General features: G+C 40.4%; 2 protein-coding genes across 2 annotated transcripts in view; one reads left to right on the forward strand and one right to left on the reverse strand.

Annotated features, from left to right (window-relative positions):
- The window catches only part of LOC310878260 (serine/threonine-protein kinase PAK 2-like), a 155,621-nt gene that overhangs the window by 104,798 nt on the left and 24,834 nt on the right, over positions 1–25,989 (reverse strand). The gene's annotated exons all lie outside the window — the stretch shown is intronic.
- Positions 1–25,989, forward strand: part of atr (ATR checkpoint kinase) — a 48,739-nt gene that overhangs the window by 20,857 nt on the left and 1,893 nt on the right. The window contains exons 28-47 of the mRNA XM_083792866.1: positions 174–345; positions 945–1,111; positions 1,930–2,094; positions 4,299–4,390; positions 4,732–4,823; positions 5,363–5,540; positions 5,902–6,087; positions 6,536–6,695; positions 8,134–8,313; positions 8,491–8,633; positions 9,013–9,110; positions 9,972–10,201; positions 10,474–10,608; positions 11,767–11,967; positions 13,989–14,132; positions 14,294–14,444; positions 15,434–15,590; positions 15,993–16,146; positions 16,386–16,537; positions 16,968–17,073. Of these exons, the coding sequence (XP_083648992.1) occupies positions 174–345; positions 945–1,111; positions 1,930–2,094; positions 4,299–4,390; positions 4,732–4,823; positions 5,363–5,540; positions 5,902–6,087; positions 6,536–6,695; positions 8,134–8,313; positions 8,491–8,633; positions 9,013–9,110; positions 9,972–10,201; positions 10,474–10,608; positions 11,767–11,967; positions 13,989–14,132; positions 14,294–14,444; positions 15,434–15,590; positions 15,993–16,146; positions 16,386–16,537; positions 16,968–17,073 (3,063 nt within the window). The remainder of the gene's footprint in view (positions 1–173; positions 346–944; positions 1,112–1,929; positions 2,095–4,298; positions 4,391–4,731; positions 4,824–5,362; positions 5,541–5,901; positions 6,088–6,535; positions 6,696–8,133; positions 8,314–8,490; positions 8,634–9,012; positions 9,111–9,971; positions 10,202–10,473; positions 10,609–11,766; positions 11,968–13,988; positions 14,133–14,293; positions 14,445–15,433; positions 15,591–15,992; positions 16,147–16,385; positions 16,538–16,967; positions 17,074–25,989) is intronic.

Here is a 25,989-nt window from a genome sequence, read left to right on the forward strand (position 1 = left end):
CAGCCTACTTTCTATCCCTTAAAAAATCAATAAAAGGCGTAAGCCGCAAAAAAATATCTTAAAAAAAAAAAAAAAAAGATTGAAACTTGCTTTATCTGTCCATGCCTCCTTCATTACTTCCCTTTGACACCATTCCTCCGTACTGCATCCCATTCTTCCTCCCCTCCCCCCAGGTGAGGGAAGAGATGCTGGCCGTGCTAACTGCAGATGAAGGGCGGGGAGGGGGGCGTGTCCAGGAGACAGCCTCCAGCCTATCACAGCTCAGCACGCAGACGGTGTTCAGTATGCTGGCTCACCTCACTCAGTGGAGTCGTCACATCCTGTCCTCTAAGTCCAAACAGAGCGGTGAGACACACACACACACTAACAACATCAAATATATTTTAAAGGCTAATTAGACACTAATGACTAATTAAACTAGACAATATTTTTGGAACAGCTGCTGGTTGGTTCATATTATCTTCTGTCAACTAACTAAGTTAGCTGTCATCAATCGGTTTTAGCATACTGTAACTAAAACTAATGATGTAAGGGGCCGGGATGAGAGAAATCTACATTTATTTTCTTGACATTCTAGCTAGCTAGCTACGCTATCAGCCTTTAGAGTACAGTATACTGTCTAGAACAGGGTTTACCCGTATGTATAGTATAATATATAGTATCTGTGTAAATAATGTCCCTTCAAAATTTGATTCTGCTACACAAAGTGTTAAAATAGGATTGTAATTGAAGACCTATGCGTGTAAACTGTAAAATGTTATTTTCAGAGTTTCATTGAACATTGTTCAATTGACTTTCACAGATTTCACACAAGCAGTATAGTGTATTGTAGAAGACTTTGCTGCAGGCAGCTCTTCTGTGTCTGGCAGTTGAATAAACCCTGGTGGCAACATGTTTTATCAGTAAAACATGTAATACCATCGTATTTGTCTTTCTGCCTCCAGAGAGTGGCGAGTATCAGCGAGTGGTAGCCTTCCTGAAGGGCATTCCTCAAGACGTGCTGGCCAGGGCCTCACTGCGCTCCAAAGCCTACACCAGAGCACTGATGCACTTTGAAGCCTACATCCTGGAGAACAAAGAGAACATCCAGGACCATCTCACCTTCCTCCAGGTCGGACCACATGGAGCTGTTGATTAACCACTTAAACCCTATATACTGTATACTGCCTCAGGGAACTGTATTGGTCTTCTCTGCCATAGCTGAATGATTGCGACCATAGCTGAATGATTGCGACCATACTAGCTGAATGATTGCGACCATAGCTGAATGATTACGACTATAGCTGAATGATTGCGACCATAGCTGAATGATTGCGACCATAGCTGAATGATTATGACCATAGCTGAATGATTGCGACCATAGCTGAATGATTACGACTATAGCTGAATGATTACGACCATAGCTGAATGATTACGACCATAGCTAAATGATTACGACCATAGCTGAATGATTACGACCATAGCTGAATGATTATGACCATAGCTGAATGATTACGACCATAGCTGAATGATTGAGACCATAGCTAAATGTTTACGACCATAGCTGAATGATTGCGACCATAGCTGAATGATTATGACCATAGCTGAATGATTGCGACCATAGCTAAATGTTTATGACCATAGCTGAATGATTGCGACCATAGCTAAATGTTTACGACCATAGCTGAATGATTGCGACCATAGCTGAATTATTGCTACCATAGCTGAATGATTGCGACCATAGCTGAATGATTACGACCATAGCTGAATGATTGCGACCATAGCTGAATGATTGCGACCATAGCTGAATGATTACGACCATAGCTGAATGATTGCGACCATAGCTGAATGATTGCGACCATAGCTGAATGATTGCGACCATAGCTGAATGATTGCGACCATAGCTGAATGATTACGACCATAGCTGAATGATTACGACCATGTTGATAGACGCTGTATGCGGCGATGCACGAACCTGACGGAGTGCGCGGCGTCAACGCACTGAGGAGGGAGGAGCCATCGCTACGGGAACAGATTCTGGAACACGAGAGCATCGGCCTGCTCCGGGACGCCACAGCCTGCTACGACCGAGCCATTCAGCTGGAGTCGGATCAGGTGCAGTATGCAGAATGTCCCGTTTCAAGTATTCCAATGTATACAAATATTTTGAAAATCGCAGATCTACAAGCTCACAATGTGTTGCATCGTGATTCGTGACACATTGCAGGCTTGTAGATTGGCTATTTTCAAATGGCCGAAATGTATATAGGGCTGAAGTGGTTAAAGGGTGGGAAGCAAGTAAATTATATATATTTTTAAACATAATATGGTTATTGATTTTCTTTACAGTACAAAGAAGTATTTTCAAAACAATTGACATATATTTCCCCCCCCACATCCCCATGGCAGCACAAATACAAACAAAATCTTATAACGAAATGTGTTGACAACAATAAATACAGAACAAAAATAAATAAATAATAATAATGACAAAACTAAAAATAAAACGAAAATAAAACACATTACATACAGTTAAACAAACAAATGCAAAAATAATGTTTTGGCACAGTTGCAGTTGAAGTCCAAAGTAAAGGTCATTACACACTGGCGAATTAGCGACGCGATATATTCGTGCGAATAATTCGCATTTAAAAAAAACAATTGAAGTCCATGCAAGCTTCCACATCAGTGGCGAATGTGCGAATGTGCGAAAATGCGACCGTTTTCGCTTTTATTTGTTCGCTCTGGTGTCGTATTTTGCAGAGATTCGCAGGCGAACTGCAACATGCAATATTTCGCATTTTCAGATCGCTTATTCGCATCGCGTCGCTAATTCGCCAGTGTGTAATGACCTTTAGTCTTCTAAAGTATAGTTATCCAGTAGATGGCGCCATTTTACCATGTCGATGACATAAGAAATATTATGTGATAATATTAAGCTCCGTTTGCTATGGACAATGTTCAAGTCAAGATTGATTGACATTTTTATTCACAGAAACTACTCTAAGGTTAAAACCAGTAAAAGCACTAAGACTACATCAGGGTTCTCCATTTTTTTTCTTTTTTTTTTTAAGATTTTTTTTTGCGGCTTACGCCTTTTATTGATTTTTGAAGGGACAGACAGTAGGCTGACAGGAAACGGGAGAGAGATGGGGGGATGACATGCAGTAAAGGCCGTGTCGGGTCCGGGAGTCGAACCCGCGGCACACTGCGACTGGATTACCAGTCCGGTGCCCAGACCGTTACGCTACGGCCTGGGCCTCCATTTTTATTTTTGTATGAATTATTCTGCTCGGAATTATCTAATTCTGAGCCTACTATAATCAATCCATCCATCCATACAAACACACGTCTGCTTCTGTCTCGGAAGCGATCTAGTGTCACTGTTGTTCCAGCCACACACAAACACAAGAATAGAGAGGTCAGATGCGGAGAAAAAAAACCCTCCATAAGAGTCATTTCACTAGTTATACCCAGAGAACAGCACTCATCGTGGGCAAGCTGATCCGCCGTGAGTCCGCTGGCTGGAACAGCCTGGTTGCGATGGACACGCCCCCAAGCCAGTACAAGCTCTGTTTCCGTATCGATACGAAGAAAATGGCCGGTGCATTATTTACAAAAAAATCTCGAGTGTATAGCAGACATGTCATTGGTCATGGTAATCAAAAAGGTTATTTATTTATTTCATTATGAAGACGCTAAAATAGTGCAATCCCAAGGGGCTTTTAATATGGGATCTAATGGGATGACGTAGGGGAGATACTATCGATTTGGCTCGGCCCTCTCCGACGCAGTGGGAGGGATTTTTCATAGCAGTGGCCACTAGCCCGCCCCGACTTCACACAGCATTGAAAGGCTGTATAGAGCTTTGTAGTTGCGAATAGTATCACAACTTTGTCATAATTAAACTCAGACAACGTAGATGCCAGCGTGATACTCTGCCTTTAATGTATGTTTTGTAATAGTAATCGAAGAAACTAGTAAAGTAACTAGTAAATACAGTATAAATGTAGTAAAAGTACAATATTTGCCTCTGACATTTTGTGGAGTAGAAGTAAAAGTAATGGAAATTGTAAATAATCTAAAGTGCAAATACCAAAAAAGTACAGCACTTACGTACAGTAAATGCACTTGGTTACTTTCCACCACTGTCTGGACGTGTGTGCATATAAGCAGGCATACACAGTTCTGTCCATCTCGGCAACAAAAACATTTCCACATCTTACAGTACAAATTATCAGTGGAATACAAAGTGTAATGATGGACAGTAGTTTTCTGACATTGTATTTTCCCACCCTTCTCTTTCTATTTGTATGTAGATTGGTCACTATCATGGCGTGATGAGTTCCATGCTTGGTCTGGGACAGCTATCCACTGTTATCACCCAGGTTAATGGAGTACTAACCAACAGGTGACACACACACACACACACACACACACACACACACACACACACACACAGACAAACTGGCTTTGGTCGTCAAAGCCATCCCGAGAGAAAATAGAATAGAAATATCTTACTTTCCAAGCAGCTGGTAAAAAACAAATACAGAATCAAAGGTGAATCACCACGATCCTGGATGGCTACATGGACAGTACATGCAACAATATAATATTCAATGTTAAACAGTAAAGTGTTAACGTATCCATACTCTGAGTGTGTAAACTCTCAGAGTTCAAATTTAAGGCTGAGGATTTTACTGTGTATTACAAAAGACTCAGTTGAATTTAATCACATGTGTACGTGTTTAGGCCCCAGTGGAAGTCCGACCTGAATGCCTACAGAGTGGAGGCTGCCTGGAAGCTCAGTAAATGGGACCTGCTGGAAGATTACTTGGGTTCAGGTAATTACACTCTTTACAGCCTCAAATGAAATCTATTCAGTCTATTTACTCAGCGCAGATAATATAATATTCCTCTCTCTTAGCATGAAAATAATTTAGTCCCTTGTTTGTGCCGAATCTGGGTTGTACATGGTTCGTTGCACTCCCTCTGGTGTTGTGGGTGTGGACTTCGTTAACATTAAGGAAGTATTTAGACAGGTACATGGGTATCTTGGTGGTGTATCGAATCTTGTGGACCAGACCCATTGCAAGATGCTGTACTCTGTCGTTGACCCTAAGCCATTCCAGCCTGTCAAAGTGGGCAGGGGTTCGGGGGTGAAGCCAAGTAGGAGCCTGACCAGTTTGTTTTGGGAGGTCTGGAGCCTTGTCTTAAGGGCCTTTGAGGTGCTGTGGTACCAAGAGGTGCATGCATAGTCAAAGAAACCTTGTACAAGGGCTCCTGTTAAGGCGTTTCTTCTTGAAAGGGTCGTGCAACGAAGTATAAATTAGCATTTGGGCTTTGAAGGTCTCATTGTCATGTGTTGTATGGTCACGTTCAGATGAGCAGTCCAGTACGTGGGGAGTGCGCCTGGGCCAGATGCTGCTGGCTGCTAAACAGCAGCCTGCCGAGGCCTTCTATGAGAAGCTGAAGCTGGTCAGGAAGGAGCAGGTGGTCCCTCTGTCTGCTGCCAGCTATGAGTGCGGGACCTACCAGAGGGGATACGAGCACATTGTCAGGTGTGTGTGTGTGTGTGTGTGTGTGTGTGTGTGTGTGTGTGTGTGTGTGTGTGTGTGTGTGTGTGTGTGTGTGTGTGTGTGTGTGTGCGCGCAAGTGAGTTTTATTGGAATAGATCACATTTTATTTACATAAAACATTTTGTACATTATAATGCATTAAGTTATTTTGCACTGATGGAAAGTACAGTAATTGTCCATTGTTTATTTGCCTGTTAAGTTAAGCATATCCTTGTGTGTGTGTGTGTGTGTGTGTGTGTGTGTGTGTGTGTGTGTGTGTGTGTGTGTGTGTGTGTGTGTGTGTGTGTGTCTGTGTCTGTGTCTGTGTGTATGTTTGTGTGTGTGTGTGTGTGTACATGTGCAGGCTTCACATGCTGAGTGAGTTGGAGCATGCATTCACTGAGCTGCTGAAGCAGAGCAATGACTCTGCACCCAGCCTCATCCCACTGTCTCTCCATTGGTCAGAACGACTGGAGATGACCCAGAATTCCTTCAGGGCCAAGGAACCAATCCTGGCCCTGCGTCGAGCCCTGCTCAGCCTCGGATCAAGGTAAGGAAGTACTTTACATGTGCACGTGTGTGTGTGTGTGCGTGAGCGTGCGTGCGCGCCTGTGCCTTTGCACAAAAAACGTTTGTAACGGATGGGGGATTTTCATTCAACTTGGAATGATCAGTATGTAGATGATTAACAAAAAATGTCATATCAAGATAAAGAAAAAGTGAGGGGATTGTCATGAAACTTGGTGGGAATGATCATACTGTTGCCCCGAAGGGATGATTCACTGGAATTACGTTATCAAAGTTTCATAATTGGTCATATGTGAACAATCTAAACAAGCCAGGCAGTACTTGCACCTCCACATTTTACATTGGTCACTACCATTCAGAGGTGAGTATACTGTATTCATCCAGTTCAAAGCAATTTTGATCAGTAGCCCACACTAATGTAGCCATAAATGATAAATCCAACTCGGGCCGTATCTTTGTGTGGCCCTCAGGCCAGCATGTCAGGAGCAGGTGGGGGAGTGCTGGCTCCAAAGCGCCCGTGTGGCCAGGAAGGCAGGACACCACCAGACAGCCTACAATGCTCTGCTGAACGCAGAAAACACACACCGGGCTGAGCTGCTCACAGAGAAAGCCAAGTGGCTCTGGTCCAAGGTACACGACTACACACACTTGAGCTGAGGGTCAGGATTTATTTGCTTTATGGTCATTAAATTGACGTGGATGTTAATCACTTAGCCCTATATCCAAAAATAGACAAAATAGCCTATCTACTGTCTGACTCTTTAGGGCCCTATTTTCCCTAAACTTGTTTGCCTTCTTTTACTGTTTTGAAAAAATCTCAAAAATGTTCAATTAGCCAGTCTACATCGACACGTGGCTATTTGAACTATTAAAATTTAAGTTGACGGATTAGGGGTAAGGCACTGGCGAAAATATGGCCATTATTCTACATTTTGCCTATTTTTGCCTACATGACCAAAATATGGATGACCGGTTGTGTTTCCAGTATAAGGAGACTCAAAGAGTCGCCTTTGAGTCTCCTACCAGAAACACAGCCCCTCTTCAAATTATTGGCTTAGGAATGTTTCAAAAACAAAGATCTCCATGAATTCAAGGCTTCATGGGTTGCATATACTTAAAGCTTAATTGTAAAGATATTATACTGTTAGATGGATGTTAGGTTCTTAGTTTACTTACTTCCATCCTTGATCAAGGATTTCTTAACCCATTTTTCACCCCTGTGTCAATTATCTAATGTGATCCTGGGCGCTACACACCCTCCGCCAACCTAGTCCCCATATATGGCGGACATGGGGAGAGCAACAGACTTGAACTCATGCTTCCTTCATGCCTGAGTGTCCAAGTTTCTCCTTTACACCTGACAGGGGGGAGTTTCCCTGATTGGACATAGCCAGGCCCGGCGCCAGGATGAAGAGGCTAGATCTATAAAGAACTGCACACATCATATTGGATTATTATCATCTTTACTGTGCTATTATTGCCATTTGCCAACATCAGCAGTAGGCTACAAAACAAAACATTGGATAGGGCAGGGGTGGGAAACTTTGATGATGGCGAGGGCCACTATATTTCAAACTCAATCCAGAGGGAAACAATGCATATAGTCAAAGGTAGCTGATCTACAAGCTCAAATGTGTCGCAGTGCAATGCATTTTAAAGACCTGTACATAGCGTGTGGAAGGAACAAGTTATGACACGATGACTATTTCTATGCATTTGATGTATTACCTGGTGTAAATTGCTCTAGATTAAGAGCATCTGCTAATTGCCTAAATTGTAAATTGTGTAAATGATAGAAAATAATCCCTTTTTTGGGTGAACTATTCCTTTAAAGAAAAGAAAGAACTTTCATTTTTTATTTCATTTTTCATTTGTACAATTCACATATATACTGACTAAAGTAAATCATTGAGCAAAGAAAGAAAGCTTTTAATAGCTGTTTCACATGACATCGGAATGGTTGGATCACGAACAGATTGTCTGATACGAGTCAATGCACGCACGCACCAAAACAACATGGATTGGAAGTGTACACTGTACAATTCATGCCATGTCTCTCCGTCTTCAGGGAGACGTGCACCAGGCTCTGATTGTCCTCCAGAAGGGTGTGACACAGTGTTTCCCAGACGACCAGCCCCTGTCGGACCCTCGTACCCTGCAGACCAAAGGCAAGGCCATGCTGCTGGTGGGACGCTTCATGGAGGAGACGGCCAACTTTGAGTCCAATGCCATCATGAAGGCCTATAAGGTACCAAGATAGAACACATCCCATGTATTACTGTACATAATAATGATACTCTTGATTTACATATACTTATCTAAAAGAGTAGACTTTGTGCATTAAAAAGACAGAAAAACAAGGGCTGGTTAAAGAGAAATACATCAAGTATGCATTATGTATAGTATGCTTTTTATTTATTTTTAGGATGTGACCCACCTGCTACCAGAGTGGGAGGATGGAAACTTCTACCTGGCCAAGTACTATGACAAGCTCATGCCCATGGTCACTGACAATAAAATAGAGAAGCAAGGAAACCTCATCCGATACATCGTTACATTCTTTGGAAAGTGAGGACCATTTTGTTTTTTGCCACCTAGTTGTAAATCCAGTACTACTCTATTATTTTGTGGTACCATGATGGACAATAGCAACAAATAGCAGCAAACAATTTGCGATAATAGGTGCACATTCTGTGAAAATAGGTTGAGTTGTGTGTGAGCTGGTTGGGATATTTTTGCATTTGGTATAGACTAGGAAAATAAAGCAGGGGTCAAGAATGGACTCCTGATGGACACCACTCAACAAAATAAAAGGGTTTAAGGGCATAGGCTGTTAACAGCTACAGTAATAACAAACTATCATTTAACATTACTGTACCATATACTAATTTATTTTGTAATTAGCTGCTAATTTATGAGCCACTAACCACATCTCTTCTGCTTCCAGAGCTCTGCAATTTGGGAACCAGTATATCTACCAGGCTATGCCCCGCATGCTTTCCCTCTGGCTGGACTTTGGAGCTAAGGTCTATGAGTGTGAGAAAAGTGAGTGTACAGCACAGTGAAGGTACACATGTCTTAACAGGGCGTGTTAGTTTCAAATCATGATACAAATACGTAGTCTCAGGGAACACTAACAAAAGCTACCAGTCTCTCTTCATGCCAGCAAATGTTACGAAGTCGGTCATTCTTCTCATTAACGCTGTTGACAGCTCAGACAAGCATTTCAAAGCGCTTTTAGAACCAAAAAGGAAGTTTTGGTAGCTGTACAGTAACTGACAATTTCCTTGATTTTATCAGTATAAAGATAAAGAGTAAAAGGAAAATATTTTTTCATGTCACAATAACAATTTCATCCAATTGGGGGAGAAATCCATACATTTGGAACCGACATAGTATAAAACTGAAGCTGATAAATGGGGTCTCTCCTGGTGACCCACCTGAAAATGCATTTTTCATTTATTAAAGAGCTGGTGAGATGAGGAGACAGACCCCCGTTACGGAACGAAGTAAACACTATAGCAATGATTGCTACAGTATCAGAATAGAGCTTTAACTTTTTAATTAAAAATCACACCCGTGTGAAGTGAGGGGCGCTCTTATCATCATACATCACATTCCGTACTCAGACAATCAAATCATCACACGTGTTATTCCGGCCAATCACTTTTGGCGTCTTCACTTTTATCCTCTATGTACTTTGCTCAGCCAATCAAATCATCACCATGTCAGCCAAAGTTTGTGTTCACACAAACGGACAAAGCTGGGCATAGGAGGGCAAAAATGTTTTGTTTTAACCAAAAAAGAACACATACACCACCGTTTCATTTCATAATCGTATTAAGAGTTTGTTGCTTTTAAATACACACCAACAAAGTCATTGGTTGTGTCTCTGTGGTGGTGTAGTGGGGCGAGCAGACAGGCAGCTCCGTATGGACATGAGTAAGATCAACACAGTGATGAGTGAGCACTGTGACAGCCTAGCACCCTACCAGTTCCTCACAGCCTTCTCCCAGCTCATCTCCAGGGTGTGTCACTCCAGTGACGAAGTCTTCAAGGTTCTCATGGCCATCGTGGCCAAGGTCTTCCTGGCGTACCCTCAGCAGTCCATCTGGCTAATGACGGCTGTTTCCAAGGTGGGTGTGTTGAGTGCTGTGTGAGAGACAAATTGCATTTCAGTGCTGTCACTGATTTGATAATTTTATAACTTCGGTAACTGTGTTGTAAATATATCAATGTAATCTATTTATTCATTTGAACTGTGTGTGTGTGTGTGTGTGTGTGTGTGTGTGTGTGTGTGTGTGTGTGTGTGTGTGTGTGTGTGTGTGTGTGTGTGTGTGTGTGTGTGTGTGTGTGTGTGTGTGTGTGTGTGTGTGTGTGTGTGTGTGTGTGTGTGTGTGTGTGTCAGTCATCCTACCACATGCGTAAGAATCGCTGTAATGAGATTTTGAAGAAGGCTGTCAGTCTTAAACAACCTCTGGGGAAGTTTATTGGAGATGCCAACAGGCTGACTGACAAGCTGCTGGAACTCTGCAACAAGACGGTAGATGCGCGCACACACACACACACAGTCACCACAACTTTCAGTCATTTAGATTCCATAGAGTCCAGCATGTTCCTCTTGGCTTGTAACTTTAAAACTGCTGATCTGTACCCTGTGGTACTACAGTCGATATTTTATTATTATCAAGATTAAATATTATATTGTAAGTCTCACGTGGTGATGGTTCAGCCCATGATGGCAGTCATGGCACTTATCTTGCACCGATTTGTCATTTCTCACTTTATCAGCCATCTGTTATCATCAACCCCCACCAGGTTGTCTGTCTGATATCACCCTCTCGTTTGTTACCAGGAGTCCTTGGGGTAGTTGGATAGATACATAGATAGATAGAATACTTTATTGGCAGTTTAAAAAATTACAACAGTTATGAATTAGGAAAACGCCAACGTGGACTATACACAAACATTCCGTAGCTTATTTCCATTGTGGTCCACCTAGTGACATAGAATGATACACAACATACTGCACAAACAACCATGAAACAAATACATAATATTCCTTATGTATAAATATATAAAGCTGGAAGCAATACATACAGGTATAGAGGGTATGCACATGCATAAAGTGAGTGGCCAATCTAGTGGCAAATTGAGTTTATTGTCATTTATGATTCAATGCAATCAGATAGGACTGCTCTGTTTGGATGTATGGGCTGTCAAGGCCAGAAGGTAGTTTTTTTTCCATTTGTATTATTTATTATTGGATTTAATACTGACATCCTTGTAGGAATAACAGCAGCTCGTTTTGTCTAGCAGTTGCAGGTGCACATCCTTAGCCACATCCTAACTTAACAACTTAGTTGCACAATACATAGATAACTGATTTAACCACTTTAACCCCAGCATCCATATTCTGGGGCGGAAGAGATTTTGTATAGATGTAAAAAAGTACAGAGCCAACTCGGGTCCAGTTCACTAAGAAGCAGTAGGCCTATTTGAACACCTCTATGGGGAAAAACCTGCACAGTAAATATCAATTTAACTCATACTGTATACACCACTTACCATAATAGCCTGCATGTATGTATTTCAAGTATTTGTGTTTATTGCCTCTATGCTTATGTATAAATATATTTGTGACTATAAAAGCATGGATGTATGCGTTTCTACTAACAATAAAAGCATCTCCCCAATGCAGGTGGATGGGAACACCACCACTCTCAGTATGAGCGTTCACTTCAAGCAGCTGAAGCGCATGGTGGAGGAGCCCAACTTCAGCCAGATACTAATCCCACTGCAGTCTGTCCTCATTCCTACACTGCCCTCTACTGGGGGAGCCAACACTCAGCATGACGCCTTTCCTGGGCACTGGGCCTACCTTGCTGGCTTTGAAGATTCGGTACGGGCGAGCGAGAAAGTGAAACGCTGTGAAATTATATAAATTCTCAACAAATATTTATTTAGATATATATATAAAGTATGTTTAGAAACATTTAATATGTATGCATGTATTAAGCAACAAGTTAAAGCTGTACTATCAGAGTTGCTTTTTTGTCTTAAGACAAATCTCAAGCCTTTAGTGACAAGTCTGGAATCAAGATGCATTGTGTTAAGGGCCGTTCACACACTATAGTACTATAACTTGTAATGTTTTGGCCAAATAGACAAATGGCCCAGGGTGCCAACCATAGAGTATTAAAAGGATAGAGACTGATCTGGCGCGAAGCTCTGCCCCCTCCGCTATTCATGTCAGTGGAAGTTGCTCAGTGGCGTTTTGAAGCACCCGGAAAGACCGTCTACTTCCGCCTTTTTTCGCCGATTCAGCATTTGGGCACCACATTTTGGTGCCCAAATGCGGAAGTGCAACCGAGCGCTCAATGTTAAAGCCCAGCTGCACGGGGTTTCCTCGTCATGAATCCACGGGTCCGCCTGCAGTCCTTCCTCTTACCACTAGGGCCCAGCGCTTCAACGTTGGAGTGCCTCACTGGCCCCTTGGTGCCAACCAGGTGTTTCACCTGACAAAATGTTAGTTAGCCCAGTGGTTCCCAAACCTGTTCATGTCAAGGACCCCCAAATTGACACTAATTAGCCCGCAGACCCCCATTTGAAAAGATATGACAGGGACCCCCATAAGAGAAGATTTTTATGTTCTAGCAGTGATTCTCAAGCCGTTTAATTTCAAGGACCCCCAGTTTGTCATGTGTACCCATTTCTACACTCTCAGAGTTACAGACCCATGTAAGAGTCAATTTGGTTCCAAACTATCATTTAGCTGGGGACCCCCTGGAACTCCCTCAATGACCCCTGGGGGTCTCTGGACCCCACTTTAGGAACCACTGAGTTAGCCAATAGCCTAATCACTACATAAGGCTGTTTCACTGGATTTAACCACTCACTGTTGGTGGTTAAATCCCTGTGGATTAACCACTGTTGATTTAACCACTGTTGGTGGTTAAATCACTGTGGATTTAACCACTGTTGGTGGTTAAATCACTGTGGATTTAACCACTGTTGGTGGTTAAATCCCCACGGCTCCGAAGGTTTCCTTATGACGATCCCAAAGATCCATAGAGAGATGTATCCTCTCCGTGTGACCCTCCAACAGTGCCTTGTCCTCGTGCGACAAACGAAACAAACTTTACGGGGATACAAACAAAACAAACACGTGCGGCATTAAACAAAAACAGCCTGGAGCTCTGACGCGAGGCCAACACTTTGATTGATTGATTGAAATATTTATTAACAGTTTGTAGAATTTACAGTACATTTTAAGCACAAACTCAATACAAAGACTGTCAACTGTGAGTGGACGACCCAATTAAGCATTACACTTGTTTACAACAGGGTCCACATTGTTCAATTCATCAAAACATTTAAAGACGTACAAACATTTAGAGACATACAAATAGACATTTCTATGTAGCTAAAGTACAGAACAGGACTACACTACCTATTCAGCAGGTAGCGTGATGTCATGTCATTTATAGAAGTGTGTGGCTGGGCAACGGTATACTCACGTGACTGAACAGTGGGTGAGAGCGGCGACGCACCCCTAATCGCCACAAACTATAACTACAAAAATATAGTTTTAAAAATCGCAAGTCAAGTGCATGGCAGAGTTCACACCAAATATAAAAAATACAATGGTGACCAATATATTTATCATTATAGTGCTCAGTGTGTTACGGTATTTTATTTTACTGACGCCATCATGAAACAAAGTGAAATCAGAAGTCAGACGTGTGTGTGTGTGTGTGTGTGTGTGTGTGTGTGTGTGTGTGTGTGTGTGTGTGTGTGTGTGTGTGTGTGTGTGTGTGTGTGTGTGTGTGTGTGTGTGTGTGTGTGTGTGTGTGTGTGTGTGTGTGTGTGTGTGTGTGTGTGTGTGTGTGTGTGTGTGTGTGTGTGTGTGTGTGTGTCAAGGTGGAGATCCTGGCCTCCTTACAGAAACCTAAAAAGATCAGTTTGAAGGGGACGGATGGAAGAAGCTACACCATGATGTGTAAACCCAAAGACGACCTGAGAAAGGACTGCCGACTCATGGAGTTTAATTGTCTTATAAATAAGGTGTGTGTGTACTTGTAGGAGATAGTATAGTGTATGCACATATACACAGTCAAATCTTCATTGTTTCTTTGTCCGTGTGTAACTCGGAGAGTGTACAACCAAAATGGAGGAGGACTGTAAAATGTTAAGTTATTTGTGTGTGTGTGTGTGTGTGTGTGTAGTGCCTGCGTAAAGATGCTGAGTCGAGGAGGAGGGAGCTCCACATCCGCACGTACGCCGTGATTCCTCTGAATGAGGAGTGTGGCATCATTGAATGGGTCAACAACACTGCTGGCCTGAGACACATCCTCACCAAGCTGTACAAGGAGAGAGGTACACACACATGTGTTCATGCATGCATGAAGCATTTCAGGCCTACGCAGCTTTTGGCAGGGCTATGAAAGTAGGATTCTTTAAACACATCTTAATCTTAGGCAGATGCCAGGTTTCTAGAATCAAATTCATTTCCTTAGCGCAGCAACAGTGATCGTTAGGTGGAGGAGCTATTTAAACATTTTCTTATTTAAAATGTCCACTGCAGTTGGCACAAACAACGTCTTCTAACCCTTCGTTTTTGCTAATGGCACTCTAAGCCTCCTGCCTGATAGTAACAAGTCAAATTCAGGGCGAAGTGGGTGGGTAGAATCATTGTAAATCTGAATTGCCTTTTTGGTAGTATATGTCCTGAAGTTGCAATTGTTTGTCTCCAATGATCTTACTAGCCTGGTTGACTGATGATAGGTTCTTGGTTTCCCTATGATCCTAGATACTATTTCTATGAATTTTATGTATTACCTTCGGTACTGTTAACCTTGCTTACTATAAGTCGGGTGTCTACTACATGCTTAAATTGTAAATAGATGATGCAATGATCTGATGCTACTGTTTCATCATTAGTTAGTTTTAACCTGCCACGCATGTCGGGAGCCACGGGTTAGTTGTAACCGGCAACAACCGGTGTTGTCGGACTAAAGCCTGTCGGACCGTTAGTATGTCTAACCAACATATGCACCCCACCGGCCATACCCTTAATGCTCCATTTGGTATCAACTTTTGCAACGTGACACTCCCATTACAAACCATTTCTAACTACCAGTACCCATTTAATTGGGTCTTAATTTATCCATAAATTAACCACTTGAATTAACCCTAGTATCCTATTCTGGGGGAAACTTTGTGTAGAATGATAAAATAGAAGAGAACAGAGACAATTCATATTCTGTTTACTAAGTCAAGAGTGGTTAAGTGGTTATGAAGATGTTACTGTGTGTGTGTGACTGTGCGTGCGTGCATGTGCATGCGTTCGTGTGTGTGCATACCAGGCGTGAACCTGTCCGGTAAGGAGCTGAGGAAGCTGATTCTTCCCAAGACGGCTCCCTTTGATGAGAAACTCCGCATCCACAAGGAGGTGCTGTGTCCTCGACACCCCCCTGTCTTCCATGAGTGGTTCCTCCGAACCTTCCCCGACCCAACGTCTTGGTATGACCCACCGCCAGGTGGACTGATTATGATGATAATGCATGTCACTTGTGCAGTTATACTACTGTATACTGGACTTGTTCATAATCTTTGAAAACTGAACCAATTCATGATCAAGGTTCAGAACATATAATTGTACATTTACTATTTAGATGTAATCTATATTGTGACAAATATATTGTTTGGGGTTAGAATAAGTGCAATGATATTGGGCAACTAATGTTGTCAGTAGATGACTTAGATGACTGTGTGTGTGTGTGTGTGTGTGTGTGTGTGTGTGTGTGTGTGTGTGTGTGTGTGTGTGTGTGTGTGTGTGTGTGTGTGTGTGTGTGTGTGTGTGTGTGTGTGTGTGTGTGTGTGTGTGTGTGTGTGTGTGTGTACACAATACGCGCACACGGACAGGTACAGCAGTCGCTCTGCGTACTGTCGGTCCACTGCTGTGATGTCCATGGTGGGCTACATCCTCGGCCTGGGCGATCGCCACGGAGAGAACATCCTGTTTGACTCCTTCACCGGGGAGTGTGTTCACGTTGACTTCAACTGCCTCTTCAACAAGGTTGGATGAAATACACTACCATACTGTGTGTGTGTGTGTGTGTGTGTGTGAGAGAGAGAATGTGTTTAAATAGTTATAAATATGATGTGTGAAGATATCATCTAGACTGTTAATTCACAAATGGTTACATTTGTACACTATTTGTATTGGAGTTACAAACATGAATAAATTAATACTGATGAGTCTTTTGTTTATTTATGTTGCCTTTTCATCCTGTCTCTTTCTCTCTCCACCGCCAGGGGGAGACATTCGACGTCCCCGAGGTGGTTCCTTTCCGTCTGACACAGAACATGGTTCATGCCATGGGCCCTATGGGCACCGAGGGCCTCTTCAGACAGGCCTGTGAGGTCACAATTAGACTGATGAGGGACCAGAGAGAGCCACTAATGAGGTACAGTCACACTGTACTGTACACAAATTTCAATTTCTTTATTTGAGTCCACATTTATAAAATATATTAGGGATGTCCCAATCTCGAGTACCGTAGTACCGTAGTGGCTCTCTCTGTCTCTCCTTCCCTCAAGGCACTGACGGGACTGATTTCTGATCACGTGATCGGATGTCGAGATAACCCTAAAATATATTCCCAAGGGTACACACTCGAAACAACATGCGTCTCTGTGCTTGAATCCAAACAATCCCTAAATGTACAAGCACATGAACTTATTCACAGTCAACATTGGTCATACACTTCAGTCTGTCATATTACCAACACCAGAGAAAAATCATGGGTACAGAAACTGCCTTTAATGGAGGAGATTGAACAGGATGTTGCAAGCTGCTTTGCCTTACACTTGGACAAATTATTGTGTTTCTACCAGTGTCCTAAAGACCTTTCTTCATGACCCTCTGGTGGAGTGGAGCAAACAGGAAAAAGGCCCGTCTAAAAGCCAAGCTAACGAGACCGGAGAGATACTCAATGAGAAGGTGATTTCTCTCTCTCCCCATTCTCACTCTCTTCCCCTATTCCTCTCTCCCTCACTGTTGTGTGTGAGTAATCTTTCAGTCGTTCCTTTTTTATTTTGTGCCACCACATTTCACAAATCCCTTGACTGATTTCCAGCAATGTTCTCCCGCAGCTGGAGTGTGAATGAAAACGTACAGTACCCATTACATTCATCTAACATGCATAACGTACAGTACCCATTACATTCATCTAACATGCATAACGTACAGTACCCATTACATTCATCTAACATGCATAACGTACAGTACCCATTACATTCATCTAACATGCATAATGTACAGTACCCATTACATTCATCTAACATGCATAACGTACAGTACCCATTACATTCATCTAACATGCATAATGTACAGTACCCATTACATTCATCTAACGTGCATAACGTACAGTACCCATTACATTCATCTAACATGCATAACGTACAGTACCCATTACATTCATCTAACATGCATAACGTACAGTACCCATTACATTCATCTAACATGCATAACGTACAGTACCCATTACATTCATCTAACGTGCATAACGTACAGTACCCATTACATTCATCTAACATGCATAACGTACAGTACCCATTACATTCATCTAACATGCATAACGTACAGTACCCATTACATTCATCTAACATGCATAACGTACAGTACCCATTACATTCATCTAACATGCATAATGTACAGTACCCATTACATTCATCTAACATGCATAACGTACAGTACCCATTACATTCATCTAACATGCATAATGTACAGTACCCATTACATTCATCTAACATGCATAATGTACAGTACCCATTACATTCATCTAACATGCATAACGTACAGTAACCATTACATTCATCTAACATGCATAACGTACAGTACCCATTACATTCATCTAACATGCATAATGTACAGTACCCATTACATTCATCTAACGTGCATAACGTACAGTACCCATTACATTCATCTAACATGCATAACGTACAGTACCCATTACATTCATCTAACATGCATAACGTACAGTACCCATTACATTCATCTAACATGCATAACGTACAGTACCCATTACATTCATCTAACATGCATAATGTACAGTACCCATTACATTCATCTAACGTGCATAACGTACAGTACCCATTACATTCATCTAACATGCATAACGTACAGTACCCATTACATTCATCTAACATGCATAACGTACAGTACCCATTACATTCATCTAACATGCATAACGTACAGTACCCATTACATTCATCTAACATGCATAACGTACAGTACCCATTACATTCATCTAACGTGCATAACGTACAGTACCCATTACATTCATCTAACATGCATAATGTACAGTACCCATTACATTCATCTAACATGCATAACGTACAGTACCCATTACATTCATCTAACATGCATAACGTACAGTACCCATTACATTCATCTAACATGCATAACGTACAGTACCCATTACATTCATCTAACATGCATAACGTACAGTACCCATTACATTCATCTAACATGCATAACGTACAGTACCCATTACATTCATCTAACGTGCATAACGTACAGTACCCATTACATTCATCTAACATGCATAACGTACAGTACCCATTACATTCATCTAACGTGCATAACGTACAGTACCCATTACATTCATCTAACATGCATAACGTACAGTACCCATTACATTCATCTAACATGCATAACGTACAGTACCCATTACATTCATCTAACATGCATAACGTACAGTACCCATTACATTCATCTAACATGCATAACGTACAGTACCCATTACATTCATCTAACATGCATAACGTACAGTACCCATTACATTCATCTAACGTGCATAACGTACAGTACCCATTACATTCATCTAACATGCATAACGTACAGTACCCATTACATTCATCTAACATGCATAACGTACAGTACCCATTACATTCATCTAACATGCATAACGTACAGTACCCATTACATTCATCTAACATGCATAACGTACAGTACCCATTACATTCATCTAACATGCATAACGTACAGTAACCATTACATTCATCTAACGTGCATAACGTACAGTACCCATTACATTCATCTAACGTGCATAACGTACAGTACCCATTACATTCATCTAACGTGCATAACGTACAGTACCCATTACATTCATCTAACATGCATAACGTACAGTACCCATTACATTCATCTAACATGCATAACGTACAGTACCCATTACATTCATCTAACGTGCATAACGTACAGTACCCATTACATTCATCTAACATGCATAACGTACAGTACCCATTACATTCATCTAACATGCATAACGTACAGTACCCATTACATTCATCTAACATGCATAACGTACAGTACCCATTACATTCATCTAACATGCATAACGTACAGTACCCATTACATTCATCTAACATGCATAACGTACAGTACCCATTACATTCATCTAACATGCATAACGTACAGTACCCATTACTTCATCTAACATGCATAACGTACAGTACCCATTACATTCATCTAACATGCATAACGTACAGTACCCATTACATTCATCTAACATGCATAACGTACAGTACCCATTACATCATCTAACATGCATAACGTACAGTAACCATTACATTCATCTAACATGCATAACGTACAGTACCCATTACATTCATCTAACATGCATAACGTACAGTACCCATTACATTCATCTAACATGCATAATGTACAGTACCCATTACATTCATCTAACATGCATAACGTACAGTAACCATTACATTCATCTAACGTGCATAACGTACAGTACCCATTACATTCATCTAACATGCATAACGTACAGTACCCATTACATTCATCTAACATGCATAACGTACAGTACCCATTACATTCATCTAACATGCATAACGTACAGTACCCATTACATTCATCTAACATGCATAACGTACAGTACCCATTACATTCATCTAACATGCATAACGTACAGTACCCATTACATTCATCTAACATGCATAACGTACAGTACCCATTACATTCATCTAACATGCATAACGTACAGTACCCATTACATTCATCTAACATGCATAACGTACAGTACCCATTACATTCATCTAACATGCATAACGTACAGTACCCATTACATTCATCTAACGTGCATAACGTACAGTACCCATTACATTCATCTAACGTGCATAACGTACAGTACCCATTACATTCATCTAACGTGCATAACGTACAGTACCCATTACATTCATCTAACATGCATAACGTACAGTACCCATTACATTCATCTAACATGCATAACGTACAGTACCCATTACATTCATCTAACATGCATAACGTACAGTACCCATTACATTCATCTAACATGCATAACGTACAGTACCCATTACATTCATCTAACATGCATAACGTACAGTACCCATTACATTCATCTAACATGCATAACGTACAGTACCCATTACATTCATCTAACATGCATAACGTACAGTACCCATTACATTCATCTAACGTGCATAACGTACAGTACCCATTACATTCATCTAACTTGCATAACGTACAGTACCCATTACATTCATCTAACATGCATAACGTACAGTACCCATTACATTCATCTAACGTGCATAACGTACAGTACCCATTACATTCATCTAACATGCATAACGTACAGTACCCATTACATTCATCTAACATGCATAACGTACAGTACCCATTACATTCATCTAACGTGCATAACGTACAGTACCCATTACATTCATCTAACATGCATAATGTACAGTACCCATTACATTCATCTAACATGCATAACGTACAGTACCCATTACATTCATCTAACATGCATAACGTACAGTACCCATTACATTCATCTAACATGCATAACGTACAGTACCCATTACATTCATCTAACATGCATAACGTACAGTACCCATTACATTCATCTAACATGCATAACGTACAGTACCCATTACATTCATCTAACATGCATAACGTACAGTACCCATTACATTCATCTAACATGCATAACGTACAGTACCCATTACATTCATCTAACATGCATAACGTACAGTACCCATTACATTCATCTAACATGCATAACGTACAGTACCCATTACATTCATCTAACATGCATAACGTACAGTACCCATTACATTCATCTACATGCATAACGTACAGTACCCATTACATTCATCTAACATGCATAATGTACAGTACCCATTACATTCATCTAACATGCATAACGTACAGTACCCATTACATTCATCTAACATGCATAACGTACAGTACCCATTACATTCATCTAACATGCATAACGTACAGTACCCATTACATTCATCTAACATGCATAACGTACAGTACCCATTACATTCATCTAACATGCATAACGTACAGTACCCATTACATTCATCTAACATGCATAACGTACAGTACCCATTACATTCATCTAACATGCATAACGTACAGTACCCATTACATTCATCTAACAGCATAACGTACAGTACCCATTACATTCATCTAACAGCATAACGTACAGTACCCATTACATTCATCTAACATGCATAACGTACAGTACCCATTACATTCATCTAACATGCATAGTACAGTAACCATTACATTCATCTAACATGCATAACGTACAGTACCCATTACATTCATCTAACATGCATAACGTACAGTACCCATTACATTCATCTAACATGCATAACGTACAGTACCCATTACATTCATCTAACATGCATAACGTACAGTACCCATTACATTCATCTAACATGCATAACGTACAGTACCCATTACATTCATCTAACATGCATAACGTACAGTACCCATTACATTCATCTAACATGCATAACGTACAGTACCCATTACATTCATCTAACATGCATAACGTACAGTACCCATTACATTCATCTAACATGCATAACGTACAGTACCCATTACATTCATCTAACATGCATAACGTACAGTACCCATTACATTCATCTAACATGCATAACGTACAGTACCCATTACATTCATCTAACATGCATAACGTACAGTACCCATTACATTCATCTAACATGCATAACGTACAGTACCCATTACATTCATCTAACATGCATAACGTACAGTACCCATTACATTCATCTAACATGCATAACGTACAGTACCCATTACATTCATCTAACATGCATAACGTACAGTACCCATTACATTCATCTAACATGCATAACGTACAGTACCATTACATTCATCTAACATGCATAACGTACAGTACCCATTACATTCATCTAACATGCATAACGTACAGTACCCATTACATTCATCTAACATGCATAACGTACAGTACCCATTACATTCATCTAACATGCATAACGTACAGTACCCATTACATTCATCTAACATGCATAACGTACAGTACCATTACATTCATCTAACATGCATAACGTACAGTACCCATTACATTCATCTAACATGCATAACGTACAGTACCCATTACATTCATCTAACATGCATAACGTACAGTACCCATTACATTCATCTAACATGCATAACGTACAGTACCCATTACATTCATCTAACATGCATAACGTACAGTACCCATTACATTCATCTAACATGCATAACGTACAGTACCCATTACATTCATCTAACATGCATAACGTACAGTACCCATTACATTCATCTAACATGCATACGTACAGTACCATTACATTCATCTAACATGCATAACGTACAGTACCCATTACATTCATCTAACATGCATAACGTACAGTACCCATTACATTCATCTAACATGCATAACGTACAGTACCCATTACATTCATCTAACATGCATAACGTACAGTACCCATTACATTCATCTAACATGCATAACGTACAGTACCCATTACATTCATCTAACATGCATAACGTACAGTACCCATTACATTCATCTAACATGCATAACGTACAGTACCCATTACATTCATCTAACATGCATAACGTACAGTACCCATTACATTCATCTAACATGCATAACGTACAGTACCCATTACATTCATCTAACATGCATAACGTACAGTACCCATTACATTCATCTAACATGCATAACGTACAGTACCCATTACATTCATCTAACATGCATAACGTACAGTACCCATTACATTCATCTAACATGCATAACGTACAGTACCCATTACATTCATCTAACATGCATAATGTACAGTACCCCATTACATTCATCTAACATGCATAACGTACAGTACCCATTACATTCATCTAACATGCATAACGTACAGTACCCATTACATTCATCTAACATGCATAACGTACAGTACCCATTACATTCATCTAAACGTGCATAACGTACAGTACCCATTACATTCATCTAACATGCATAACGTACAGTACCCATTACATTCATCTAACATGCATAACGTACAGTACCCATTACATTCATCTAACATGCATACGTACAGTACCCATTACTTCATCTAACATGCATAACGTACAGTACCCATTACATTCATCTAACATGCATAACGTACAGTACCCATTACATTCATCTAACATGCATAACGTACAGTACCCATTACATTCATCTAACATGCATAACGTACAGTACCCATTACATTCATCTAACATGCATAACGTACAGTACCCATTACATTCATCTAACATGCATAACGTACAGTACCCATTACATTCATCTAACATGCATAACGTTCAGTACCCATTACATTCATCTAACATGCATAACGTACAGTACCCATTACATTCATCTAACATGCATAACGTACAGTACCCATTACATTCATCTAACAGTGCATAACGTACAGTACCCATTACATTCATCTAACATGCATTAACGTACAGTAACCCATTACATTTCATCCTAACACACGCGATCTATGTACAGTACCTTTACATTCATCTAACATGCATAACTACAGTTACCCATTACAATTCATCTAACATGCATAATTACAGTACCCATTACAGCATACTAACATGCCAGTTACCATTACATTATCTATATGCGTGAATAACGTACCAGTACCCATTACATTCATCTAAACATGCATAAGTACAGTACCCATTACATTCATAACGTGCATAACGACTGTACCTTTCATTATCTAACCGTGCATAACGTACAGTACCCATTACATTCATCTAACATGCATAACGTACAGTACCCATTACATTCATCTAACATGCATAACGTACAGTACCCATTACATTCATCTAACATGCATAACGTACAGTACCCATTACATTCATCTAACATGCATACGTACAGTACCCATTACATCATCTAACGTGCATAACGTACAGTACCCATTACATTCATCTAACGTGCATAACGTACAGTACCCATTACATTCATCTAACATGCATAACGTACAGTACCCATTACATTCATCTAACGTGCATAATGTACAGTACCCATTACATTCATCTAACATGCATAACGTACAGTACCCATTACATTCATCTAACGTGCATAACGTACAGTACCCATTACATTCATCTAACATGCATAACGTACAGTACCCATTACATTCATCTAACATGCATAACGTACAGTACCCATTACATTCATCTAACGTGCATAACGTACAGTACCCATTACATTCATCTAACATGCATAACGTACAGTACCCATTACATTCATCTAACATGCATAACGTACAGTACCCATTACATTCATCTAACATGCATAACGTACAGTACCCATTACATTCATCTAACATGCATAACGTACAGTAACCATTACATTCATCTAACGTGCATAACGTACAGTACCCATTACATTCATCTAACATGCATAACGTACAGTACCCATTACATTCATCTAACATGCATAACGTACAGTACCCATTACATTCATCTAACATGCATAATGTACAGTACCCATTACATTCATCTAACATGCATAACGTACAGTACCCATTACATTCATCTAACATGCATAACGTACAGTACCCATTACATTCATCTAACATGCATAACGTACAGTACCCATTACATTCATCTAACGTGCATAACGTACAGTACCCATTACATTCATCTAACATGCATAACGTACAGTACCCATTACATTCATCTAACGTGCATAACGTACAGTACCCATTACATTCATCTAACATGCATAACGTACAGTACCCATTACATTCATCTAACATGCATAATGTACAGTACCCATTACATTCATCTAACATGCATAACGTACAGTACCCATTACATTCATCTAACATGCATAACGTACAGTACCCATTACATTCATCTAACGTGCATAACGTACAGTACCCATTACATTCATCTAACGTGCATAACGTACAGTACCCATTACATTCATCTAACATGCATAACGTACAGTACCCATTACATTCATCTAACATGCATAACGTACAGTACCCATTACATTCATCTAACATGCATAACGTACAGTACCCATTACATTCATCTAACGTGCATAACGTACAGTACCCATTACATTCATCTAACATGCATAACGTACAGTACCCATTACATTCATCTAACATGCATAACGTACAGTACCCATTACATTCATCTAACATGCATAACGTACAGTACCCATTACATTCATCTAACATGCATAACGTACAGTACCCATTACATTCATCTAACATGCATAACGTACAGTAACCATTACATTCATCTAACGTGCATAACGTACAGTACCCATTACATTCATCTAACATGCATAACGTACAGTAACCATTACATTCATCTAACATGCATAACGTACAGTACCCATTACATTCATCTAACATGCATAACGTACAGTACCCATTACATTCATCTAACATGCATAACGTACAGTACCCATTACATTCATCTAACATGCATAACGTACAGTACCCATTACATTCATCTAACGTGCATAACGTACAGTACCCATTACATTCATCTAACATGCATAACGTACAGTACCCA

Source organism: Protomyctophum parallelum (assembly GCF_964188405.1).
Source record: "Protomyctophum parallelum genome assembly, chromosome: 20".
NCBI lineage: Eukaryota > Metazoa > Chordata > Actinopteri > Myctophiformes > Myctophidae > Protomyctophum > Protomyctophum parallelum.